This window comes from Asparagus officinalis, chromosome 2, assembly GCF_001876935.1.
Source record: "Asparagus officinalis chromosome 2, Aspof.V1, whole genome shotgun sequence".
NCBI lineage: Eukaryota > Viridiplantae > Streptophyta > Magnoliopsida > Asparagales > Asparagaceae > Asparagus > Asparagus officinalis.
Window position 1 is genome coordinate 83,537,710 of NC_033795.1, and position 24,395 is coordinate 83,562,104.

Here is a 24,395-nt window from a genome sequence, read left to right on the forward strand (position 1 = left end):
AACACGATATACTTGTGATAATAGGTAAAAAAGGATGCCTATATTTATCCAATTACTCCCCTCGAACAACTCAACCTCTGTGAGTGAAGATATAAACAAGACCAAATTTAATGTCTGGTAGGAGACTAAAATACAGAGACCTTATAATTTAAATATCTCAAAAAATAATCACTCATTAATTATCATTCATTAAATCAATAAACTCTTAAAGTGAAATAAAAAAAATAAAGAAAAAAAAACTTTCTATATCGCCAAAAAAACTTATTTTCTTTAATCCAACATATTATTATATTGAATTAATTTCCACAATATTTTATAATTCAACATCCCATGAAAAGTTTTCAAGGCGAAAAACGATAAATCTGAATATTTCCTTTGATTGTAGTATTTCCCTGTTCGTTCTTAGGGTTGGATTTTTTTTTCATTTTAAACTTTCCTTAAAAGACAATTATCATTTTTATTTTCAAGGTAAAATGATCATATGGGTTCAAGCCTCCTTGACCCACTGAACCGGTCAAAAACCCTACTCTAAACCGGACCGGTCCAGCTCTGCTCCCTCCTTGTCTATAAACCCTCCGCTTCCTTCTTCTCTCGTCTCTCGTTTCCCTGCCCTCACTCTCTCCATCAGAAATCGAAGCCAAAAAATAAATTAAAGGAAAAAAAAGAGACGATCTTTTTGCTACGTACGTAGGGTTTGGAGAAATCTTGAAGAAGAAGAAGAATGGTGAAGGTTCGAATGAACACGGCCGACGTGGCGGCGGAGGTGAAGTGCCTCCGCAAGCTCATCGGCATGCGCTGCTCCAACGTCTACGACATCACCCCCAAGGTATTTCTAACCCTAACCCTAACCCTAGTTTTTCAATACCAATCCCTGTGTCAGTCTGTCTATCAGGCATACACATGGATGCTAAACCCTAGGTCTGATTGCTTAACTGTGTTTGGTAATCCAGTCACCTTATCGAAACCCTAACCCTAGTGTCAAGATCAATTCCTGTTTCGGTTTCCTACTTGGCATGATTTGGGAGCGTAATACGTGAATGCTAAACCCTAGGCCTAATCCATCGCTTCATCGAAATCCTGGCCCTAACTCTAATTTGAAGATCGGTTTCTGCTATAGTTTGTTTTTGTGGCCCTAATTCAATGTTGAATTTGAAAGGGAAAAAAAAATACTTGGAATCTTAAATCCTAACACTCATTTGTGAAGGTGGAGTTTGAGTTTACAATATTATTGTGGGAATAATAGTAGGAAGAAGAATTTTCTGATGTGTTTATTGCTTCTAGTTGGATATTATTTTAAATTGTCAAAATTTTTGCAAATAGGTGTTTAGTTGGCTTTGCTTGGACAAAAATAAAACTAACTGGTCAAAATTGGGGGAAAATTTTTAATATTTGTGGATGTTTGGTTGTTTTGACAACGTGTGCTCTAAGCAATGCCCCCGTGGAGGACAACTAAGAATAAAAACATGTCCTCTTTCATTCATATATTCTTTGGTCCTTCATAGTTAATGCTTTCAAAAGCATCAGTTATAATTTAGGTTTAAATGTCTATAAACTAAAAAATAGGATAGAAGTGAACCATCGTTCCTATGGTGACATTTGCTGTCTGTTATTGTCGCAGACTTATCTGTTCAAGCTGATGAACAGTAGTGGTATTACCGAGTCTGGGGAAAGTGAAAAGGTTCTGTTGCTGATGGAAAGTGGTGCCAGGTTGCACACTACTGAATACGTTCGGTAAGCCCATCTTATTTGCTGTATTTACCTTGTTACTAGTGCGTGTCACTTGTGAGGTTCCTGATTGACAACATCCTACCACTCTGTAGGGACAAGCATACAACTCCTTCAGGATTTACTCTAAAGTTACGGAAGCACATACGGACAAGAAGGCTTGAAGATGTGCGACAACTCGGATATGATCGGGTAAGTACCTTGAAACTGCTCCTTCATTTTTTTAAACTTTAGTCAACATCTCTTGAAATTATTTTAATAGTGATGAACTGTTTTCATTGTGTTTACAGATTATTCTTTTTCAGTTTGGCTTGGGTGCCAATGCACATTATGTTATTCTTGAGTTATATGCTCAAGGAAATATTATTTTGACAGATTCTGAATACACAGTCTTGACTCTTCTTCGGTCTCATAGGTGCGTTCTTGCTAATTTTCCATATGAGTCATGTTTCATGATTAATTGCTATCCTAAGGTTATTTGATGGGATCAACACATGCAAATATTTGTGGTGAATTTTAGAGATACTTAATACTTCATATATTCGTAAGACCTTATATGTGAAGCTCCCACTGTTCGATAAAAACAAACCTTTTATCTCAAAGAAATGGTTTCAACAGCTTCAGCTAACATGAATCAGTCTTTTGTCACTCCCTCAACCATGTCCAGTTTAGTCTGACCTTCCCATCCTAGCTGATTCTCCAACTAAAATCGCATGGTCTCCTACCTTCTAACTAGCACAATCATCATCTTATGGTGTTTAACTGCTCATGGATCTACTCATCCTTGTCAATCACAATTTCATTCTTATCTATCACAGACACTGTCAGTCTTGTCCATTTAGTATAATATTTCTTATCCATTTGAATCTCATTTCCATTTAGTATAATATTTCTTATCCATTTGAATCACATTTTATCTACTCCAATTTCTGGTCTTGTTTCTTCTTAACTGGCCACCATTCATATCATTGTGTAGCCTTTTAATAAAAATTTCTCTTCAACTTCATGGCTATGCCTATTTCATTATTGTTTAATACTTTGAGGGCACTTCTTCACTTCAAATATCCCACACATTTATGATGAATGAATTCCTCTTTATTTATCAAGGTGAATGGTTATTAAAATGGCCATTTTTGGATATATTTGTCCATCAAGTTGTGAATATATGCAATATCCTTTCGTAATTCATTACGCAGTGTCTCTTACTAATTGCAATTTTCCAATTTAAACCAGTTTGTGGCGCCTGAATTTAAGCTTGGTCACTCTATTTCATTTGACTCTGATTTCTGTTTATACATACACACATGATTTGCTTTTTAAACTGCAACACATATATTGAGCAGGACCCTAAATTTTTTTTCGAGTTTCCAGTGTTCTCATTCTAAGTTGTTTATAAGTTTGCTTTTGCAATAGGTTCACACATTGGAATGTTTTATAGGAAATAATTTTACCCGAAACACTATATAATTTATAAATTCAAAATACCCTACAAAGAATAATATTTATACGTAGTGCAGAAGATTGATATTGAGACACATAAATATGAATTTCATAATTATTGTCCTAAAGAATTGGTGTATTGTTTACACCATCACCATATGTGTTTCAGTGACTGCTGAACTTTGCATGAACATTATGGATATCAAAACTGCTATTAAGATTTTATAGATTTAAATGCAGGCCTCACTGTTTTTGGGTGAAGGATGCTTCTTTATGGAATTTTGAATGCATAGGCACCTCTTCATATTTTTTAGGTTTATTCACAAATACAGAATTTGTACTGTTTTTCAACCTTATGTGTTTGGTATTGCATCTCTATTATTTCACTGCAATTTGTATTCAATGAAGTTACTTTCTGGAAACTGAACGTATTGAAGTTACAAAATGGGCCTTTATATGATGTGAGCTTGTTTTCTGTAGAGACGATGATAAGGGATTGGCAATTATGTCACGCCATCGTTACCCCATTGAAGCTTGCCGCATTTTTGAAAGGACTGACTTTGCAAAGTTAAAAGCGTCACTTACTTGTAGCAAGACATATGATGGTGATGGATCATCTGAAGTTAATGCCAATGAAAATCCTTCTATTACACTGAAAGCTGTAAAGGGCACCATGAAAAACGACTTACCTGTTTCAAATAAGAAAGGCAATGATGGTAAAAAGTCTAGTAAAGCTACTTTGAAGACCATTCTTGGGGAAGCATTAAGCTATGGACCAGCACTCACGGAGCATATCATATTGGATGCTGGTCTGCTTCCTAATATGAAAGTTGGAGATGATGAGAATAGTAAAATTGATGAGGGAATTATTCAGGCTTTGATGAAAGCAATCACCAGATTTGAGGACTGGCTTACAGACATTTTATCTGGCGAAAAAGTTCCGGAGGGTTATATTCTGATGCAGAATAAAACCGTCGAGAAGAAGGATTTTGCCCCCCTTCAGGATTCTACTGTGAATAAGGTTAGGTGGAATTTCTCTTTCCATAGTTTTGCAGTTCTATTTTGTCTGATATTGTGACAAGATCTCCCCATCTCTATCCTACAACTGGTCCATGTTATTTATATTAAATGCTTATACTGATCACACAATTGAACTTTTTTTTATTTAGAAAATGTCCTTTTCTGGATAGTTTCTCATATCAATTTATCCAAGGTGTGAAATCTTGGTGGCTGTGTTGGGTCTCATTTTCTGGTATCAATACAGCAGTCTGCAGATTTGACAGTTTCATGGTAGAGTTAGAAATCCTTCTTCCTTCTTTAGCATGCCTTGATCTCTATCATGGTTGCATATGCAGGCCTATGATGAGTTCTGCCCAATTCTGCTGAATCAGTTTAAGTCGAGGGAATGTATGAAGTTTGAGACATTTGATGCTGCAGTAGATGAATATTATAGTAAACTTGAAAGTCAAAGAGTAGAACAGCAGCAAAAGGCAAAGGAGGGTTCTGTTGTGCAAAAGCTTAACAAAATTCGATTGGATCAGGTACTTATTTCATATCCTTTTGTTTGAAAAGATTAACACCCATAGCAAATACTTCAGCTGCTTCACGGAGATGTATTTATTATGACTCATATTGATTGTGAAAATTTATGTAACTTATGATTTTTTGGCTGTTGTCACTATCATTTCTCTCTACTAGTGTTTGCTTCCCTTCAATCAACTATTGTATTCATGCATTTAACATTGCCTTTACAACAACAACGACAACAACAACAAGAGCAACGGAAAAATCTTTAAACCCATTCTGTATTTGTTTCCATCAAGCTATGCCAAAGCGCCATCTGTTCTAAAATATCATGTACCATATCAAAATTTTTTGACTGTCTAATTGATGTTTGTTCAGGCTAAACTTATCCCGACTGTTCCTTCAGTTTCAGTCTCATCAATTCTAAGTAGCATGATTATCTTTCACTGTTGCTCATTTACATACCTTCTGAAGAAACTCCCCTTATTTTTCCTTAATCTCTACCTCTATTTTTATGTGAGTGCTTGTGGTCTAGCCATCTTAGCTTTCATTTTGGCTTCATTGACTTTCTTGGACATTTCTAATCACCCAGCAAACATTTATGTCTTGAAGGATAGCTTGTCATGGATCCATCTTATAAAATTTTCCATCTAACTTCGTGGATTTCTGCAATCACATGGTACTTGGCACTCCATAATCATGTTTCTAATTTTACTCTCCTACTTCATCACTCATGCGCTTAATCTCATCATTAGTGGAGAGGACCCTAGTTTATTCTCATAATTTTTCTGTAGCCACTCTTCATGTATTTTGTCCTAGGAGTGGTAATTTTGGTCTTTTAGCTTTTGAAGCTTTTTCACATTTCTATTTTAGAGCTATATTATTTCAGTCTTATCACGATATCGTAAATGCAATATTATTACCAATCACAAATGCATTACCATTAGCATACACTTTATAGTTGTGTTTTGCTTCTACTGTGCGCATGTACTTGCTCACAGTAATGTCCTACTACACTCTTGTTTCTTATGAATCTTTCTCTGAACTCATCAACGTGACAGAAGCTCTATCATCAGCTTTCTGCAATTTGGCTCCTTTTGGTTTGGGTTTCTTCTCATCTATGGTTTGTGTTTGCTGCAGGAAAATCGTGTGCATATGCTGAAGAAGGAAGTGGACCACTCTATAAAAATGGCAGAGCTGATTGAATACAATTTAGACGATGTCGATGCAGCTATTTTAGCTGTTCGTGTTGCACTTGCAAATGGAATGGACTGGGTGGATCTGGCTCGCATGATAAAGGAAGAAAGAAAATCTGGAAATCCTGTTGCTAGCCTTATTGATAAGCTCCATTTAGAAAGAAATTGCATTACTCTTCTATTGAGTAACAATCTGGATGATATGGATGATGATGAGAAAACATCACCTGTTGACAAGGTATTACATCAAGTTTGGTTGGCATTCGCATTTTCTGCATTTTATGCCTCAGCACGTGTTCTTCACATTCATTCAACAAATACTCATGTTCCTTTTTATGTGCATTTATTTTGAAGTCAAGCTTCAACTTCTTCTCTATGATATTTATATGAAAATTGGCTTCTTGCAATCACGTGGGATCATTTGTGACTAGTCACTTAGGACATGTCTCATATTAGTTTTATCTTTCTATTAAGCATTTGGAAATTCCATAGTGCACAGAACTCATAGTGATAGGAACTAAAAGCAACCGAAAAAACTTTTTCAATGATTAAAGAGGAGGTGTTGTCATTATATGGCTTAGTGAATACTATGTATTTTATACCCTTGTTTATGGTTGCCTGTTGACCCCTCTGTCTCTGGGCTGCCCCCACCTCCATTTATGAAAGTAGAGGATAGTAACCTGAAGAGTATTGATGGGTCTTTTGCTGTTGAGATTAACTGCTTTCAGCTCAGGATTCGTCAAATTGTTGTTATAAGAGGGCTTTCATGTTGCATCTGTTAGGGTGAAAAATGGACAAAGTCGTTAGATAAATTGACCTTAGACTCCATTAGGGTGTACTCCTATTGGGACACGCGGTCAACGCCGCCGACACGCGTCAACGCCCCGACACGCATGTCGACTCGCTCCCGACGCGGCTGGGCTCGTTCCTGACACGGCTGAGAAGGCGAATAAAAAGAAAAACCCGAAACCAAACCCTAATTTCTTCACTCACTCGATCGGTTGGGATTCGTGAACAAAAAAGAAAACGTCGCCACAATCCTGATCTCTCTCTCGCTGATCTCGTGATCTCGGCTCGTCCTCGTCGTCATCCTCGTCGGCAATCTAATCTCAGCTCGTCCTCGTCGTCCTCGTTGGCTCGTCCTCTCTCCCTCGATCTCTCGTCGGCTAGGTCAGTCTCTCTTTCTGATTCTTCGTCTCTCTCTCCCTCTCTCTGATTCTTCAGTCTCTCTCTCCCGATCTCTCTCTCTGATTCTTCGTCTCTCTCCCGATCTCTCTCTATTTGATTCTTCGTCTCTCTCTCCCTCGATCTCTCGATCTCTCTCTCTGATTCTTCAATCTCTCTCCCGATCTCTCTCTCTCTGATTCTTCGTCTCTCTCCCGATCTCTTCCCCTCTCTCTGATTCTCTCACTCTTTGTCTCTCTCTGAATCTGCTTCTCTTTCTCTCTCTGAATATAGATATAAAGATTTTACTGTTTTTTCATTTTAATTTACTGTTTTATGTTAATTTACTGTTAATTAATTAGGGTTCTATTAATTTACTGCTAATTAATTAGGGTTTCATTTTTTAATTTATTGTTAATTAGAATTTTAGTTACTATTTTGCTATTGTTAATTTTTTAATTTACTGTTATTGCTATTGTACTTTAGAGAAATGGAACAAGAAGGGAGTTCTAGTGACAATGGAGTACAAGATGACAAATGTTCGTTTTAAAAATATGTTACCAAATAGGAAGGAGGAAATTGAAGATGAAGATGTAATTATTACAGAGAGGAGTTTACCAGTTCACACTCAAGAGTTAAAAATCACCTCTTGAGGATAAGCGAGACTAAAATTAAGATGTGTTCCAAATCAACACCCGAAAACCTAAGAGAATTTCAAAGGACGTTGGATCAAACAGAGGCGAGGTTGGACGCCAGTTTTGCCTACATTTTCGATTGTAAGTACGACCGGTGTAAGTACAAGTGCAAGCATGCTGGTTCGTGAAAGTGAATCTAAGAAGAGGAGGGGCCTAATACCGTGGAACAAGCATTCAACATGGGAGCAAGGGAAGAATTGGATGCATTGATTGGTAGGATGTTCATCGGGGGATTTTCAACTTGATAAGGAATCCATATTATGTTAAGGCTTTTACATATGTCGCAAATAATCCAATCTCTGGCTACAAGCCTCCCGATTACAATTACATGAGGATCACTATCTTACAACGTGAGAAAACTCACGTAGAGAGATTGATGAAGCCCATCAGGGGCACATGACAACAGAAAGGGATCTCCATTTGTAGTGATGGGTGGACGGATGCACAAATGAGGCCCATCATCAATTTTATGACGGTATGTGAGGGTAAGCCAATGTTCTTGAATGTCGTGAATGTCGAGGGAGAAGTCAAGAATAAATATTTTATCCAAGCGAAGCTAGAAAAGTGCATCACAGAGATGGGACCGTAAAATACCATCCAAATCATAACCGAAATGCTTCGACATGCAAGGTTGCGGAAGGTTTTATGGAGGGCACCTAACCTCACATATTTTGGACTCCTTGTGTAGTCCATACACTCAATCTTGCTATCAAGAATATTTGTGTGGCTAAGAACAGGGAAGCAAATGTCGTGGCTTATGCACAATTACATTGGATTAGAGAGATCTCCGATGATGTATTGCTTATGAAAAATTTTATCATGAACCACTCTATGCGACTTGCCATGTTCAATGATTATTCCAAGATGAAGCTCCTATCGATTGCCGACACAAGATTTGCCTCGTGGATTATTATGTTGAAGAGGTTTAAGGTCATCAAGAGAGCCATCCAAGACATGGTTCTTAGTGATCGATGGAGCTTGTATGGAGAAGATGATGTGGGAAAAGCTCAATTTGTGAAAGAGAAAGTCCTCGATGATTTGTGGTGGGACAAGATAGATTTTATTCTCGACTTTACTGGCCCAATCTATGAAATGGTAAGGGTCACCGACACCGATACACCATGTCTTCATTTGGTGTATGATATGTGGGATATAATGATTGCGAATGTGAAACAAGCTATTTATAGGCATGAGGGTAAAAGGGATAATGAAGAATCTCCTTTTTATGAGGTCGTTTACAAGATATTGGAGAATCGATGGAACAAGAGCAACACCCCGCTTCAGTGCTTGACATACTCTTTAGTTCCAAGGTAATATTTCACATTTCACTCTTTAATGTGAATATTTCTATTAATCAAATACCTTGTGGGCTAATTCATGTTATTAACAAACATAAGTACTATCATTTCACATGGCTCAATGAGAACGTCAATCGGCAAGCTCCAAATCAAGATCTTGAGATCTCTACGGAAAGAACAAAGCGCTTAAGAAGATACTATCCTAACCCCGACGAATGACGGGCGATGAACTTGGAATATGCTAAGTTTGCGGGGACTTTGAAGGTTTTTAGTGATCCGGATTCTCTTTCTGATAGAGGACATATGGATTCAAAGTCATGGTCGCTTCTTTATGGTCCAAGTACTCCAAATTTTCAAGCATTAGCCGTAAAACTTCTAGGCCAACCTTGTTTTTCTTCTTGTTGTGAACGGAATTGGAGTATGTATGGTTTTATTCACTCCTTAAAGAGGAACAAGCTAACCCCAGCACGTGCGGAGGATCTTGTTTATGTTTACACCAACCTTTGCTTACTTTCTCGAAGTTCAGAAGAGTATATGGAAGAGGAATCAAGAATGTGGGATATTGGTGGAGATGCCTTCAACTCATTTCAAGGTGTCGGCATTTTAGATGTTGTTGCCCTTTCTCTTGCGAGCCCACGATGGAGGCCGTTGTGTTTGAGGAGGATGAAGGAGTTGAAGCCATAGAACGATCTTTTTGATGTTTCAACTTGAAAACTTTATTTTAGGATACACTTTTGGTTGTAATTTTTATATTTTTACAATGTTAATAACTTAGTATTTTGTAGCCATGGAACTAGTTGTAACTTGAACTTTATTCTCTTGTATTTTTATATGTTCAAGATGAAAGTAATGAAAATTAAAATTTGGTATTATCGTCAAATCAGTTACATAACTTACATTTGTCATTGATTATACAAGCCAAAGTTACATAATAATATAACATAAAAATTGATCTATTTTTCTATGTTCATCTTCTCTTTCTTGTCTTCTTTAACATTATTGTCTTCAATTCTTCAAGAGATCATTGCCATCCCGACGTCTTAATTCACACCTTCAACACACACTTTCCTTTAATTTCTTATTTATAATCTCCATTTTACATAACAAAAAATATGAAAATGTAATAGGAATTTAATTCAATATTGATCTATATATAATAATAATATTAAAAAAAATCTAGTCGTGTTATCGTGTCCTATTTTTTTGGGTTTTGCCGTGTCCGTGTCGTCGTGTCCGTGTCCGTGTCGCCGTGTCCGTGTCCGTGTCCGTGCTTCATAGGTGAAAACACGTCCTTTTTTTATTAGATATTGAAATGGCATAAATACTGAGCTTTCTGGTTCATGTAAATCTTTCGTCCTTCGTCCGAATAATTGTTTTGTTCAAGTAACATGTTTTACAACCCAAAGTCAATGATACGCTATGTTTTAATCACTGTTTAAAGATCTATTTGTTTAGTGGGGCTTGTTGAGTGGAATGCTCATTTTCTTCTGCATTTCAAGGCTATTTTTCCATGTTATGTTATTTCAAAGCAGAAAGCATTGAGAGGATATTTCCTCCAATAACTCTAGAATAATTAATGACATTCAAAAGTCGTTTTAGGTAGAACGCTAGCTAATTTGACATAGAAATGGATATCGATAATTGGAAAGTGTAGCAAATTCACTCTAGACTCCATTAGGGATTTCCCCTTGTATCAACCATTCCATAAACTTAATGGGCCCATTGCCTACTAATTGACTTTACTAAAGTGTATATGCACAATAGTTAAAATATGATGCACTATCTTCTAATAAATGCTGAAACATTCTGGTTTACAGCAGTGAGGCTTGTTGAGTTTGATGTTCCTTTTTCTCCTGCATTTCAAGGGCTGTCATACCAGTATTTTTCCATATTATATGTCTTTAAGCAGAAGGAGATATATAAATCCAGAATACAAATGATATGTAAATGTGGTTTTCAGGTAGAAGTCGATTTGGCACTTTCTGCACATGCAAATGCATGTCGTTGGTTTGAATTAAAGAAGAAACAGGAGAATAAACAAGAAAAAACCATCACAGCTCATGAGAAGGCTTTCAAAGCTGCAGAGAAGAAGACACGCCTCCAACTTGCTCAGGTATTTTCAACAAAATTTTGATGAACTTGTCCTTCCTTTCTGATGTTAGATTTATTTAATAGCTGATTATTTTGGTAAATATGGAAGATTATTGCAGTTTTCTTTTAACATGACATAAAAGGTAAAACAAATATGTCTGACAACTTCCTTCTTATGGAGATGTCCTTACTCTCAAGTTCCAAAGGCTTGCCATGAATTCTTTGTTTACCTCAGCAACATTGAAAACATCTGGTATTCTAGTAGTGCTCGCATTGTTTTCTCATTTTGTACTTATTGATGAGTGATGAGACGGCCAAAAAGTCATGATAACTGGCAGTTGTCTTCATTTTGGCATAATTTGTCATTATGTTGGGCATGCATTTTGTTATTACTTGGTTGCTTGATTCATCCGGCATATGATATTTTTTTTCTTCAATATTGGTGTTGAAGGTTCTTATTCTGTCAAGAAATGAATTAGAAGTATTGGCCTCATCAAATTTATGATATTTATATTCCAAGAAGGCTTGGGAACGAGTGTGGCCCAATAAGATAAACTTTACTGGATGTATTTTACACTAATTGTATTTAGTTTAGGCCTGTTAGTTACCAACGGAAGTGACTTGGTTATCTAGGGACCTAGAGCGAACCTGTATGGCATTATCAGGGAATATCAGCTTTTGGGTCCTGAGCCTGACACAAAGAAACAAGAATTCCTCGTTAATTATGGACTTGTGAGACTGAGAAAGAAAATGGAGCAGAAATCTGACTTCAGTTGTCACTTTAAGTGACATTTTCAATAAAATAAAGACTAGAATTTACCAAATGCCTTAAAAGCTTTGGGTATTGGTTGATGATTTTAATATATATGTTCCTTCTTGTGTGCAGGAAAAGACTGTTGCTGCTATTACTCACATACGCAAAGTTCATTGGTTTGAAAAATTCAACTGGTTCATTAGCAGTGAAAATTATTTGGTTATCAGTGGTCGTGATGCACAACAAAATGAGATGATTGTCAAGCGTTATATGTCCAAAGGGGATCTGTAAGTATATTTTTTATTTATTTGATAATGTTTTCACAGGTCAGTTGTAGACATCATTCTCTATGAACCTTTTGGGTATTTCTCTTATAAGAAAGATTCATTATGGGTTTGAGATCCGACAATAGGAAGGGAAGATCAAGTGATTCATAAAAAATTTAAGATTCAACTGAAGAAAGTGACGCCAATAGCTACAGGTTGTTTTAGGTATTACCCATATGTAGGCCTGTTATGTGTGACAATATCCCTCCCAATAATTTATCAGATGCCTAAATTCTAGAAAAAGTCAGATGCCTAAATTCTAGAAAAAGTCTGTGTCAACCTTCTCTTAACCCAAAGATAATTAGTAGTATCTTGCACGAATGATGCACTCCTTACATCTGGTATCTGATGCCTTTACAAACAATATATGCCTTTGTGTACAATATTTATGTTTGATGCACTACCGTCACCTTAAAATATTTTGCTGCATCCAAGATGACGTGCTGTTAATGTGTTTTCAAGTGCCTATCTTGAGTAAGAGAACATGCAAAGATAAAATACATTGCCCCCAGCCCGCTAGAGTGCTAATAAAGAGCAAGCTAACAAATTTGTAGAATAAAAACACATTGTCTAGATGATGGTCTGTTATGAAGTTCTAAAAGTACTTATTTTAGATCGCCCTAAACAAAAGATTTTCAGATGGAAACTTCATGGTGAATTTTTTCGCGAGAACTTGTAATGGCTATCCCAATGATGATCCACATCATTCATTTTGATCTACATCTTCAAGTTAGTCTAAAAATGAGAGATCTAGTGATTGTGAAACTTTACTTCATAACCTTGATAGAAAGATCATTATGTAATCCTAATAGATGGTATCATTTGATGCATTGTAAAGAGTTCCAATTCTTGATCTCATCTTTAGACTATTTGAATGTATAGATCAAGGTGAGCAGTCTAGATAATCTAAAGAATGAAACTCTAATATTATTGTATCTAAACAGAGTCTTTCCATATGAAATTTTTTAATATGAACAGGCACGGTTTTTTTTTTATAACTTCATAATGAGGTATCTCATGAATGATCCATAAAAATGAGGAATCATGCTGTTTTCAAACTTCCTTCACCTTGAAATTTTTTTTGGACAAAGTACACTGCTGAGACGTAGAAAAGCAGATACCACATAATGCTTGTGAAGAAAGTTGAGACCCGCGAATTCACTGTTCCTCCCGTAATCCACTATCCAGTTCATGTGTATCAGTTTTGTGGTGGATTTCCAATCAGATCGCTGATACTAGCATCCTGTAACTATGTTGTTTGACTCCACCACCACCCCCCCTCCCCCCTTCCCCTGATGGACATTATGAGTAAGTAAAATGATTGAACTTTGACTGCTTATTTAACCCAATCAGAATGCTCTTAATCTTTTAGTAAAAATAGTTTGTTTTCAAGTTTTTGAAAAGAGGACAATATATATGTTCGCACACACCCACACACAAAAGCACTACCAAGGACCAATTTGTCCTTAGGAGTAAAGTGGCCCCATCTCAACCACTCGTGTAAAGAGATTGGTTGGATGGAAAGCGAATTATTGAAGTTTTCAACCTTTAGATGAGTGGTTGGACGTGGCCACGACTGCCAAGGAACAAATTTGGTCCTTGGTATCGAGGATGCCACTCCCTGCCTCCCTTCCTCTGTGTGCACGAGTGTCTCCGTGAATACAGTAGTGAAATCACATTTGCAGGGACATACAGTGTATCGTCCCCTTTACCTATATGCATGAGTGCAGCTTTTAGTGTCACTTTCATAGTGTCACTTTCATAGTGACATATAGTGTAGTGTCCCTTTTACATGTGCGAGGAATGTAGTTCTAAATGATATTTGTTTAATATGAATGCTTGTTGATTCACTATTTTTCTGTCCTTCTCCTTGCAACTCCTAAATCATGATTTTGGTTCTGTTGATGGTGACTCTTATTTTGACTTCAAGACAGCTACGTGCACGCAGAGCTACATGGAGCCTCTAGTACAGTGATAAAAAATCACAAGGCTGATCATTCCATACCGCCTCTTACATTGAATCAAGCAGGATGCTTCACTGTGAGTAAGATAATGGATGTTTAAACCTTTGGTATTTCTTGAGAAAACATTAAAGTTAATACGTTCAACATGGTTAAGAAGATACTCAATTTTCTGAGCATATATTTTTTCAGCTATTTTGATACGAAATGAATTGTAAAAATTGTTCTGTTTGACAGGTGTGTCATAGCCAGGCGTGGGATTCAAAAATTGTCACAAGTGCTTGGTGGGTGTATCCTCATCAAGTGAGTAAAACAGCTCCTACTGGTGAATATCTTACTGTCGGTAGTTTCATGATACGTGGCAAAAAGAACTTCCTCCCTCCACATCCCCTTGTCATGGGCTTTGGCATTCTATTTCGGTTGGATGAGAGCTCCTTGGCATCCCATCTGAATGAAAGGAGGGTAAGGGGTGAGGATGAAAGTCTAAATGAAATTGAAGGAGAGACTCATAAAGACCAGAGTGATTCTGATTCAGGTGAAGAAGTCATTGATGAAGGTGGCATAAACAAGGAATTGGTTCATGTTTCATCACTGAGCAGTGGCCATTCTGAAGTAAAGGTAGAGGGATCTCATGCTGCTACTAATCTTAAAACTTCTGGTTACACTGAAGGAACTGTTGGAGATGATGCATCCCAATTAGATAAGATTCATAATGAGAATCTATCTACTATTGATGAAACTAGTCGACCTTCAATTTCACCACAACTTGAGGTTCTCCTCGATGAAGCTCTTGGTGTCGGCTCTGCTAAATTATCAACTAAAAATACTGGAATAGATGATTGTCAGTTACCTGCTAAAGAGAACCATAATGGGAAAAAGGGTACAATAAGAGAGAAGCCTTACATTTCGAAGGCAGAAAGACGAAAATTGAAGAAAGGTCAGAAGAATGATAGTGATGATATTGCTAATGACATGAATGAAAAAGAAGAGAGTAATAGAGGTGCTAAAGGTGTTCAGGCAGATATCACAAGTGACAAATCAAAGCCAGCGATTCCAAAGGCCACTCGTGGGCAGAAGGGTAAGCTTAAGAAGATCAAAGAGAAGTATGCATCACAGGATGAGGAAGAGAGGAAGATTCGCATGACTTTGCTTGCGGTGAGTTTTGATAGTATAGGAATTTTTTCCCCTTGAATGTTGATGAATTGTTTTATGTATTAACAATTATCATTCTGTTCGACTTTAGTCTGCAGGGAAAGCGCTCACAAAGGAAAAAGAGTCACAAGACAAGGAGGGAGATACAAACAAATCAATCAAACCTATAACAGGTAATCGGTCAACATGTGGTTTCACTCTTTCAAAGTTTCCTCTGTATATTTGCTTAATATTTATCTGATTATACGCACCATTTTTCCTGACCTGCATTTTAGAGTTAATAGCACAAGTTATTCATTGGGATTTCTATCCGTATTGAAGTTACTTAATTGTTTAAACGGTTTTACTAAAGATAGCATGATATTTGAGATTATGATTCAAATTTGTATTCAGTCTTTAGCCAAAATGAATTTTTTTTCAGACACTTAGTACTATCACTGGCTGGCTTAGGCAAATTAATTTTGACAATTACACTAATAGAATATAACAACGGAAATAGACACTAGTAATAATAATTTGGAAATAGAGAAGGTTTTTTTGGGGGGGTGGGGGGTGGGGGTGTTCTTTAGTGCAAACCAATTTAGTTTTTGAGAAGAAGAAATGTCCTGGATATGTATTGTCAAGTCCTAATGGCGAAATATGATTAAATAATTATTACAGTAGAATTACTGGACCTCCAACTCCTTCACACCATGCAAGTTTGAGGTGAGTATACGGAACCCATTTCATGGGATGTTTTTTTCCCCCTGGCATTTTACAGTCTCTGATGAGACCTGATGTTATGTGAAGAGTTTGCAATGAAAAAAAAGGTTGAAGGTCAAGTAATATATACTGTAATAATCATTAATCATATTCCGCCATCAGGACTTGATAGTAGATATCCTTTCAATTTGGTAAAGAAAAAGAAAAAAAAAGAATAGCTTGGATTCTCCATTTAATATTGGAGCTAAAGATGGATGTTGTCTTTTGACTTGTTTCTCCTTCAGTTTGTGTTTTTATACTTGCCAACATATTCTTCACTTGGTTCTCTTCCTGTTTACTTGTTTGTATACTTCATGCGCTGGTTAGGCAACCCTGGTTTTTCTTGATTAGATTTCTTTCTTGCAATGAATTTTTTAGAAACAACGTGTTTCTGATACTATTTTCTCTGGGATGACAGGTCTAGATGATTCCTCCAAAATATGTTATAAATGTAAAAAGCCAGGCCATCTTTCTCGGGATTGTCCAGAGTATACTTCCGAAATTGATCATTCCATGAACAAGAAAATCAATGGTTCTCTTTCTGAAAATGTTCAGGATACAACCTTGGACAAAACAAGTGATATGGATAAAATTGAGATGGAGGAAGATGGCATCCATGAGATAGGGGACGAGGAGAAAGAGAAGCTGAACGATTTAGATTATTTGACGGGCAATCCCCTTCCTGACGATATTCTATTGTATGCTGTACCTGTTTGTGGTCCTTACAATGCTCTGCAAGCATATAAATATCGGGTGAAAATTACTCCAGGCACAGCAAAGAAAGGAAAAGGTATGTTCATATTTATTAGGTTTATTCTGAGATAATAAAGTGACCTATTCTCTTTATCTCAGTCATAGGACAAATTTTAAAAACAGACCCCTTTGCAAAAATATTCCCAAAAAAAGACCCGTTTTGAAAATATTCGCAAAAAACGACCCAGTTTCAGCCCTGAGGCTGAAACAGGGTCGTTTTTTGTGAAAAATGTTCACAAACTTCACGGGAGCTGAACTCCCGTGAAGTTTTGTTATCATGTTATGAAAAAAACTTCACGGGAGTTCAACTCCCGTGAAGTTTGGGAATATTTTTCAAAAAAAACGACCCAGTTTCAACAAAGTAGGTCGTTTTTTGAAAATAAAGTGGAAAACTAGGTCTTTTTTTAAAAATAAAGTAAAAAACGGGTCTTTTTTTGAGAATATTTTTGCAAAGGGGTCTGTTTTCAAATTTTGTCCCTCAGTCATACTCTAGGCATTCTTTGTCTCATTCTCGTAACCTCGATATGGTGCTCTTTCGATTATCCTCGAGCAGTGCTTATGCTTGTCACTTGATTACCACCTGTACACTTGTTCTGTTGCAGTGATGTAATTCTACGTCTTAAACTGTCATGGTAGCGTAACATCTTTTCTTCTTGTTGATAGTCTGTAGCCATATTTACTGTGCAACTCAATGATTATTCAATTTTTGCGCTCTATTTATAACGAGTTGTATGTTTGCATCATTGCAGCTGCCAAAACTGCGATGAATTTGTTCAGTCATACGCCTGAAGTAACCACCAGAGAGAAAGAGCTGATGAAAGCATGTACGGATGCTGAACTGGTGGCTGCCATTGTGGGCAATGCGAAGATAACAGCACCAGGACTCACCCAACTGAAGCAGAAACAAAAGAAGGGGAAGAAGTCTGGGAAGTAGCAAAGTTTTGTCGGATAACGATGAGGCTGTACTGTAATTTCTGGCATTTTGTTTTCGCGAATGTAAACAGTTCTATTGTCATGTAGAGCATACAGATACAAGTGTTGGCTCGTCACTGATAAATGTCCCAGAAAGAGAACGAGGAAAAAAAGAGAGGTGCTGGATTTTTCTATTGCCTTTTTTGTTTGTGGCTCTGTGTCTCTTTATTTTGCTTGCTACTTTTGAGAAATGCTCGAGACTTGAACTGTAGAAATTTACAGAAAAAAGCAGGGAAGGGAAGAAATCGTTTGTTTCTCAAACAGCGTTTCAGGAGGCATTCTCAGATTCCAGAGATAAAAAAAACAGTCGTGGTCTTATCGATACACCACACCGGAAGCCAGTCCACGCACCAGAACCAACATTCAAAAACTTCAGCATGTTTTAACAATAAGCCCAAGTTATATATAAAAAAAACATAATAATAGCGAAACTGTTGTCCATGATTCCTCTCGATAATATCAGTTCAATGATGCCTGTTTCCTACCATCCGGGATTGCAAAGAGAACGATTGGCTTCGAAGGTCCGACGAAGGGAACATCACACCTGAAGTAGCCTTTCCTCTCGAGCTGAAGTATCTCGCCTTGCTTCAGATTCCTCATGTTGGAATCTCCTAGAGCTGCTGTTTCCTTTCTCGTGCAGGGGTTAAGATTGTCCAGAAATTCCTCCCCCTCTTCAAGCTGGGGTAACATCGATGAAAAGTTACTGGTGTTGTAAACAGAAACAAGAAGTTCCAGTGTCATCTCAAAAAAGAAATGTACAGGTCTACACTAGGGAGGTGATCCGTGCACGTCGATCTCAAACATTTATGGAACCATAATAAACAAACAGATGGCTTTAGTATAAGAAAGCAGAAGAGAGTAACTTGTGGCTAGTAGATTGCTTTAGTAAACTAAACATATAGAATATTTCAGTACAAAAAATTGTTCTCCTCCATATCGTATTTTTCCATATAATACAGTTATGTTTATTAGACTTTGTTTACACACACAACTGTTTTCCTACATATTAGTTTTCCATATCATCCTATTACCTGTTACTATACTATTTGCTTTTTTTTAGACAAAGTAGACCCCCCAGAAGTACTCATATTTGTTTGCAATGGAGGTGTTATTTAAAATAACTTAATAGATTTAGGGGTGTAAAAAAACATGGACGTGTCATTTAAAATGACTTAATGGATTTGAGGGTCTAATTTAGAAATATGAAGATTTCATGGTCTAATATGACAAAAACCCATTCAATTAAAACATGCCCTTCATAGTGTGCAAATTAGTAAACAATGTTAGAATCATGCTCCCAAGATGATGTAAACTAAAGCTAGATAGTATGTATACTGTTCAATCCCTTTCCAGTGAACAAGTAGGTAGTTAGATGACATGAAAGAGAACTCCAAAACATAATTAGTGCAAGTATAAGGACAAAATATGTTGAGTGGCAGAAAATATGGACTTACACAGGTTTAGCTAAAATTCAAACAAGCTGAATAATATGCAGTGCAGGTCACCCAGTCAACAAACCATGATCAAGAATAAATAAATAAGTATGCAAAGTGTAGCGTCACATGTAATTGTCCATACCTTCTTCTTCTTAATCAAGAAATCAAACTCAATCAAGGAAAGCTTAACAAGCTCCTTCGTTTCAGGTAGCCAGGTAAGCTTCAACTTGGTATCCTTGACGGATCCTTCAGGCTTAAGAGCTCCGAGCAGTTCTTTGATTTCACCGTTCTCTTTCTTGATTTCTTTCACAATAGCATTGCCCCAGTCCATCAACGTTATTTCCTCCCCTTCTTTGATAGATAATGCATCAGCGTACTCTATCCATATGTTCTTCGTGTATGTTGTAGCTTTTGTTCCAGCGCCCTCATATTTCTTATGCCGAGGTAAGATGCGCACAAGTGGCTCCTCAGGGCCATCAGCAAGGTGAAATATTACCTTGCGCTCTTCATTGACAGCTGTGTGTCTTGGACAAATTGGATCAATTATTTTCTTGTTTATGGTCCACAATTTGTCCCACTCCATAAGGTTTAGATTTTTAGAAGCACCCTAAAAAAATCACAAAACCAATCGTGTTAGCTTCCATCAATAAAATCACGATATAGAAAGAAATAGTGATATATTACCTGTTCGAGAATGAATTGTATTAATGCCTCAATTTTCAGACCTCTGCGTACTATTCCCTGCACAGTTGGGAAACGAGGATCATTCCATCCATCAACTTTGCCATTTTGCACAAACCAAAGAAGTTTACGCTTGCTGAGAAGTGTATAGACCATATTCAGCCGGCTAAATTCATATATTTGCACTCGTCTTAGTCCCATATCCTCAAGAATCCTGTAGTATTGTGCATTGCGATCATGATATTCGCTTGAACGAAGAGCATGTGTTACACCTTCAATGGAATCAACAAAAGGGCATGCAAAGTCATAGGTTGGGTAGACCTTGTACTTTGCTCCAATCCTATGATGTGGATCTGGGTTGGAACGGTAATAAACAGGGTCTCGAAGAGATTTGTTAGGATCCTGCATGTCCAATTTACCTCTTAAACAGCATTGCTTGCCCCTTTCAGAACCTGCAATCATCTCTCTCCATAACTGCATATTCTCATCATAAGTATTATTCCTATTTTTTGATTCAATACCATCCATCCTCTCCTTTTGTAATTGCTCCCTTGGTGTATCATCCACATAGGCTTTCCCTTCGCTCATTAATTTCTCAGCCATCTCCATCAATTGTGGGAAGTAATCTGATGTATAGGTAACAACATCATATTTGATGCCGAGTGTTTCAATATCTTTCAACACATTTTCGACAAACTCGTTGCTCTCTTTTGAAGGATTTGTATCATCAAAGCGAATGATCAATCGTCCTTGATATCTTCGAGCAAAGTATTGATTCAACAAGGCAGCCTTCGAGTGCCCAATGTGGAGATATCCACTAGGCTCAGGAGCAAATCTCAGGCACACTTTCCCAACTTCAGCACCAGGAAGATCAACCTCAAATCCAGCATGTTTTGAAGTAACAACTCCATTCGCCACAACCCCTTCCTTTCCTTTTGGAGCTTGGTCGGTTCCCTGTTCTTTTCCCTTCGGATTAGTTGCAAGTGACTTTCCTAATCCTCTTTTTCCAACATATGCTCCTGTAACTTCATTCAAGGCCACACTATACTCATCTGCTATGCTATTGTACCACCGAACTAGATTTTGGTATTTCTTCGATTTCCTCAAACTTTCCCACCTTTGCCCAGTGCCTGAAGCGTCAATAAAGTTGAAAATGAAAGGAGATGTTAATCAAAAGGAAAATCAAACAAAAGCAACTTCAGATTACCTGCGAGAGCTGACCAAATTGAGATATCAGCAATGGACAAGCTATAACCAACCAAGAAAGCCCGAAGAGCCAAATGATTATCAACATGCCCGCAAGCACTCTCAAACTGAGAACCAGAAGAGAATACTGAAGCGTACTCAAGCCACTCATCAATCTGCAGGATAATAATCAAGCAGTGCAACAAAACAATAAGAAGGTTGAGATAATTTATCTATCTATATCTGTACTACTTATAAAAGAGATACCCCTGTCAAAACTTTTGATCTTCTTTTTCACCCTCTCTTTTTTTGACAATTCACAATTATACCATTATTTATAATTAATTCTTAACTAATGATTGATAACCTCTTATTAACTATGCACCTCTTCATTTTAATAATAAAATATTCAGTGTATTAAGTAATAAAATATTATAAAATAGGTATTTAATAAATTATTGTACATAATTATAATTATTAATAATAGTATAAATAAAGACATATAACATTAAGAATTATTGTCATTAGTTAATAAATATTATAATAAAATATCAACATAGCATGAGTATTAATAATATAAATAGTTTAATTATCTCAATAGATTTGCTTAAACTAATTATTACATTATTATTTAATAATTATACTCTTAATAAATTGTTTAATAACATAATAATATGAAAATTTAAATAACTATTACATGAATTAGTTAACAATAGTATAACTTAAATTTTTTTAATAATAGTACAATAAAATAACTTATAAAATATTTATACGTAATTTATTAAATAATATTATATCAAATACAAAAACAAATACATCCATGTGAAGCACGTGCATTATACTAGTGGGAAAAAATAAATCAATATGTTAAAGTATATACATGATCTTGTACCTGTCCTGATTCAAATGCATCCTGCCCAAAGAAATTAGGGATGTCTACAACACGCCCCAGATACCGTAGAAGAGTATTGGTTCCATGCAGTTTAGACCTGAAGCAGTTATACATTAACAGTTGAATGTTAAATGTCAAGTGACATTGTTCTCCTACATAATAGACATATGTTCGCCTACATATTAGACATATGTCCCTAAAAAATACGGGGCCTTGATTTTATGTATCCTTTTTATTCCCGAACCTGCAAGGTTACACGTTCACAAAAGGTAGTAACTCGAGATCGAACAATCTCTAGGACTTGTATCAAACACAAGCAGGAGACTAACTCGAGATAGACTAGTTCCTGGGTATATCAAAATTACACAAATCCTTAAAGAAATCATATATTTCATCGACGATCAAATTAATTAAAAAACAATCTATTCTTCTGCTCAGACGTACAGTTAAGCAATCATGTAAATTAAGGTTGAACATTCCCTTAGTACACACCGCATATTGAATGGAACATTTTGAAGAATTCCCAATTCATAACAAAGTGCTATAAAAAACATACATCTTTCCATACAGTTTCATCTAAAGAGCGAATTATATACACATTTTGATAGCTGACCCAATCAAAATTCAGCCTTTACACTGAAGAATCCTACTTTACATCACCAAATTCAGCTTTTTCAACCCAAGATTTGATTTTTTTCCCCCCTATCCCCTTGAGAATTGAAACCAAGAAAGGAAAGCGATTAGGAGCTAACCCAGAGGGAAAGTGGAACGAGGGAAGGGAGCCGGGAGCGGCGGAGGCGTCGACGGCGAGGTCGATTCCGGCGATCCTAGCGGCCGCGAGCACCGACAGAGGAATCTGATCGCCAGCGAACGAGATTTTAGTGGGCTTCTCCATGAAGAAGCCAAGAAACCCTAGAGGGTTTAATTCTTCACAGTACAGTCTTCTACAATTTTGAGACGTACTCCCTCGATTCATTCAAAGTTTATTTGGTTCTATACCCTCCACATCTTCCCTAATTACATATAAAGCCCCAAATATCCATAATTGCCAATATTTCCCCCGCATCTTCCAAAATTGCATATTTAACCCTAACTACTCATAATAGCCAGCATATCCCTCAAAATCTACCATAATCGCATATTCGTCCCCCAGCTCCTCATAATTGCCAATGTACACCTTATTATTTTGTTAAGTCATTAGATAAAATTTAAAAATACCTAAATATTTAAGGTGATGTTCATCAAGAGGAAAAGTTCCAACGGGTTGGCGAGGGTAATTATAATGATTTTGGGGGTGAATATGCAATTATAGAAGATTGGGGTATATTGGCATTTATGAATATATGGGCGACTCTAAATATGCAATGATGGAAGATATGGCGGTAAATTGGCAACTGGAGGGTACATGTGCAATTAGGGAAGGTTTGCGGGTGTATAGACAAATAAGCTTCATTCAAATTGCTATTATTTCAGAATTGGCTAAAATACCAGATCAGACTAAAAAATGATACTCATTCACTAGTTTAGCCTAAAAAGTGACGCCAGCGATAATTTAGCCTAAAAAGCGACAACTACGCTAACAAATATGCATTTCCCATGCTAAAGATAATTTTTGAGCTAGAAATTAAGTGACTTTTGCAATATAGACTTCTCACTCTCACATATTTTTCGAATTAACCCCAAAAAAATTTGTAAATTTTGTACAAAACACACTCCCTTTCCACCATCTCTTCCTTCTTCCCTCCCTCCATCTCTTCCATTCTCTTCTCCTTCAATCCCCTACTTCCCTTTCACTCTACCACTCCTTCTCCATTTTTTCCCATATCTATTCTTACCTTCTCTTTTCCACCATCTCATTCATTCTCTTCCCGTCCCAATCCCCGACCTCCCCTTCTCTCTCCCACTCCCTCTCCCTCCTCGTCCCTCTCCTCTTCACCCTTTAATCATTTAAAAAGAAAAAACCAACCTCTTCTTTCTCTCTTAGACCTAACATCAAGCATTCTATTAAATTTCAAACCTACTTTTCCTCTTCGTCTCTCCCACTCCCTCTCCCTGTCCTTCCTTGCTCTACTCACTCTCTCTTCACCCTTCAATCATCAAAAACTGAATCTCCTCCTCTTTCTTTCTCAAACCCAACATCAAACATTTTACTTGAAGCATTAGGAGGGATGAAGAAGAGGGGGAAGATAGAGAGTAGGATAAAGAGGACGAATAAAAGAGAGAAGCGAAAGAAGATAAGAAGATGTGAGTTTAGAGAAAGAGGTAAAGGTGCAAGTATACTAGAGAGGATATAGGAAATGAGGGAGAAAGAGAGTGAGAGATGAAGCGTGGTTGAGGATCAGGATGAGAAAAGAATGGAGGAGATGGTGGGAAGGAGAAGGGAGGATATGGTGGGAGGGAGGAGGGGGG

The 24,395-nt window shown here is 36.9% G+C and overlaps 2 protein-coding genes across 2 annotated transcripts; one reads left to right on the forward strand and one right to left on the reverse strand.

The window, feature by feature from the left end:
* On the forward strand, positions 587-17,928 carry LOC109831911 (nuclear export mediator factor NEMF). The gene is made up of 14 exons (XM_020399387.1): positions 587-826; positions 1,619-1,731; positions 1,821-1,917; positions 2,016-2,140; positions 3,646-4,186; positions 4,521-4,706; positions 5,830-6,123; positions 11,003-11,155; positions 12,020-12,174; positions 14,148-14,253; positions 14,412-15,329; positions 15,418-15,499; positions 16,486-16,857; positions 17,570-17,928. The coding sequence occupies exons 1-14, from the start codon at positions 722-724 to the stop codon at positions 17,752-17,754; spliced, it is 3,432 nt and encodes a 1,143-aa protein (XP_020254976.1). The 5' UTR covers positions 587-721; the 3' UTR covers positions 17,755-17,928.
* LOC109831913 (glutamate--tRNA ligase, cytoplasmic-like) lies at positions 18,026-23,600 on the reverse strand. The gene is made up of 6 exons (XM_020399388.1): positions 22,739-23,600; positions 21,987-22,083; positions 21,117-21,270; positions 19,913-21,039; positions 19,371-19,835; positions 18,026-18,470 (listed from the first exon to the last, which is right to left on the reverse strand). Exons 1-6 carry the CDS (start codon positions 22,960-22,962, stop codon positions 18,252-18,254), a joined length of 2,286 nt encoding a protein of 761 aa, XP_020254977.1. The 5' UTR covers positions 22,963-23,600; the 3' UTR covers positions 18,026-18,251.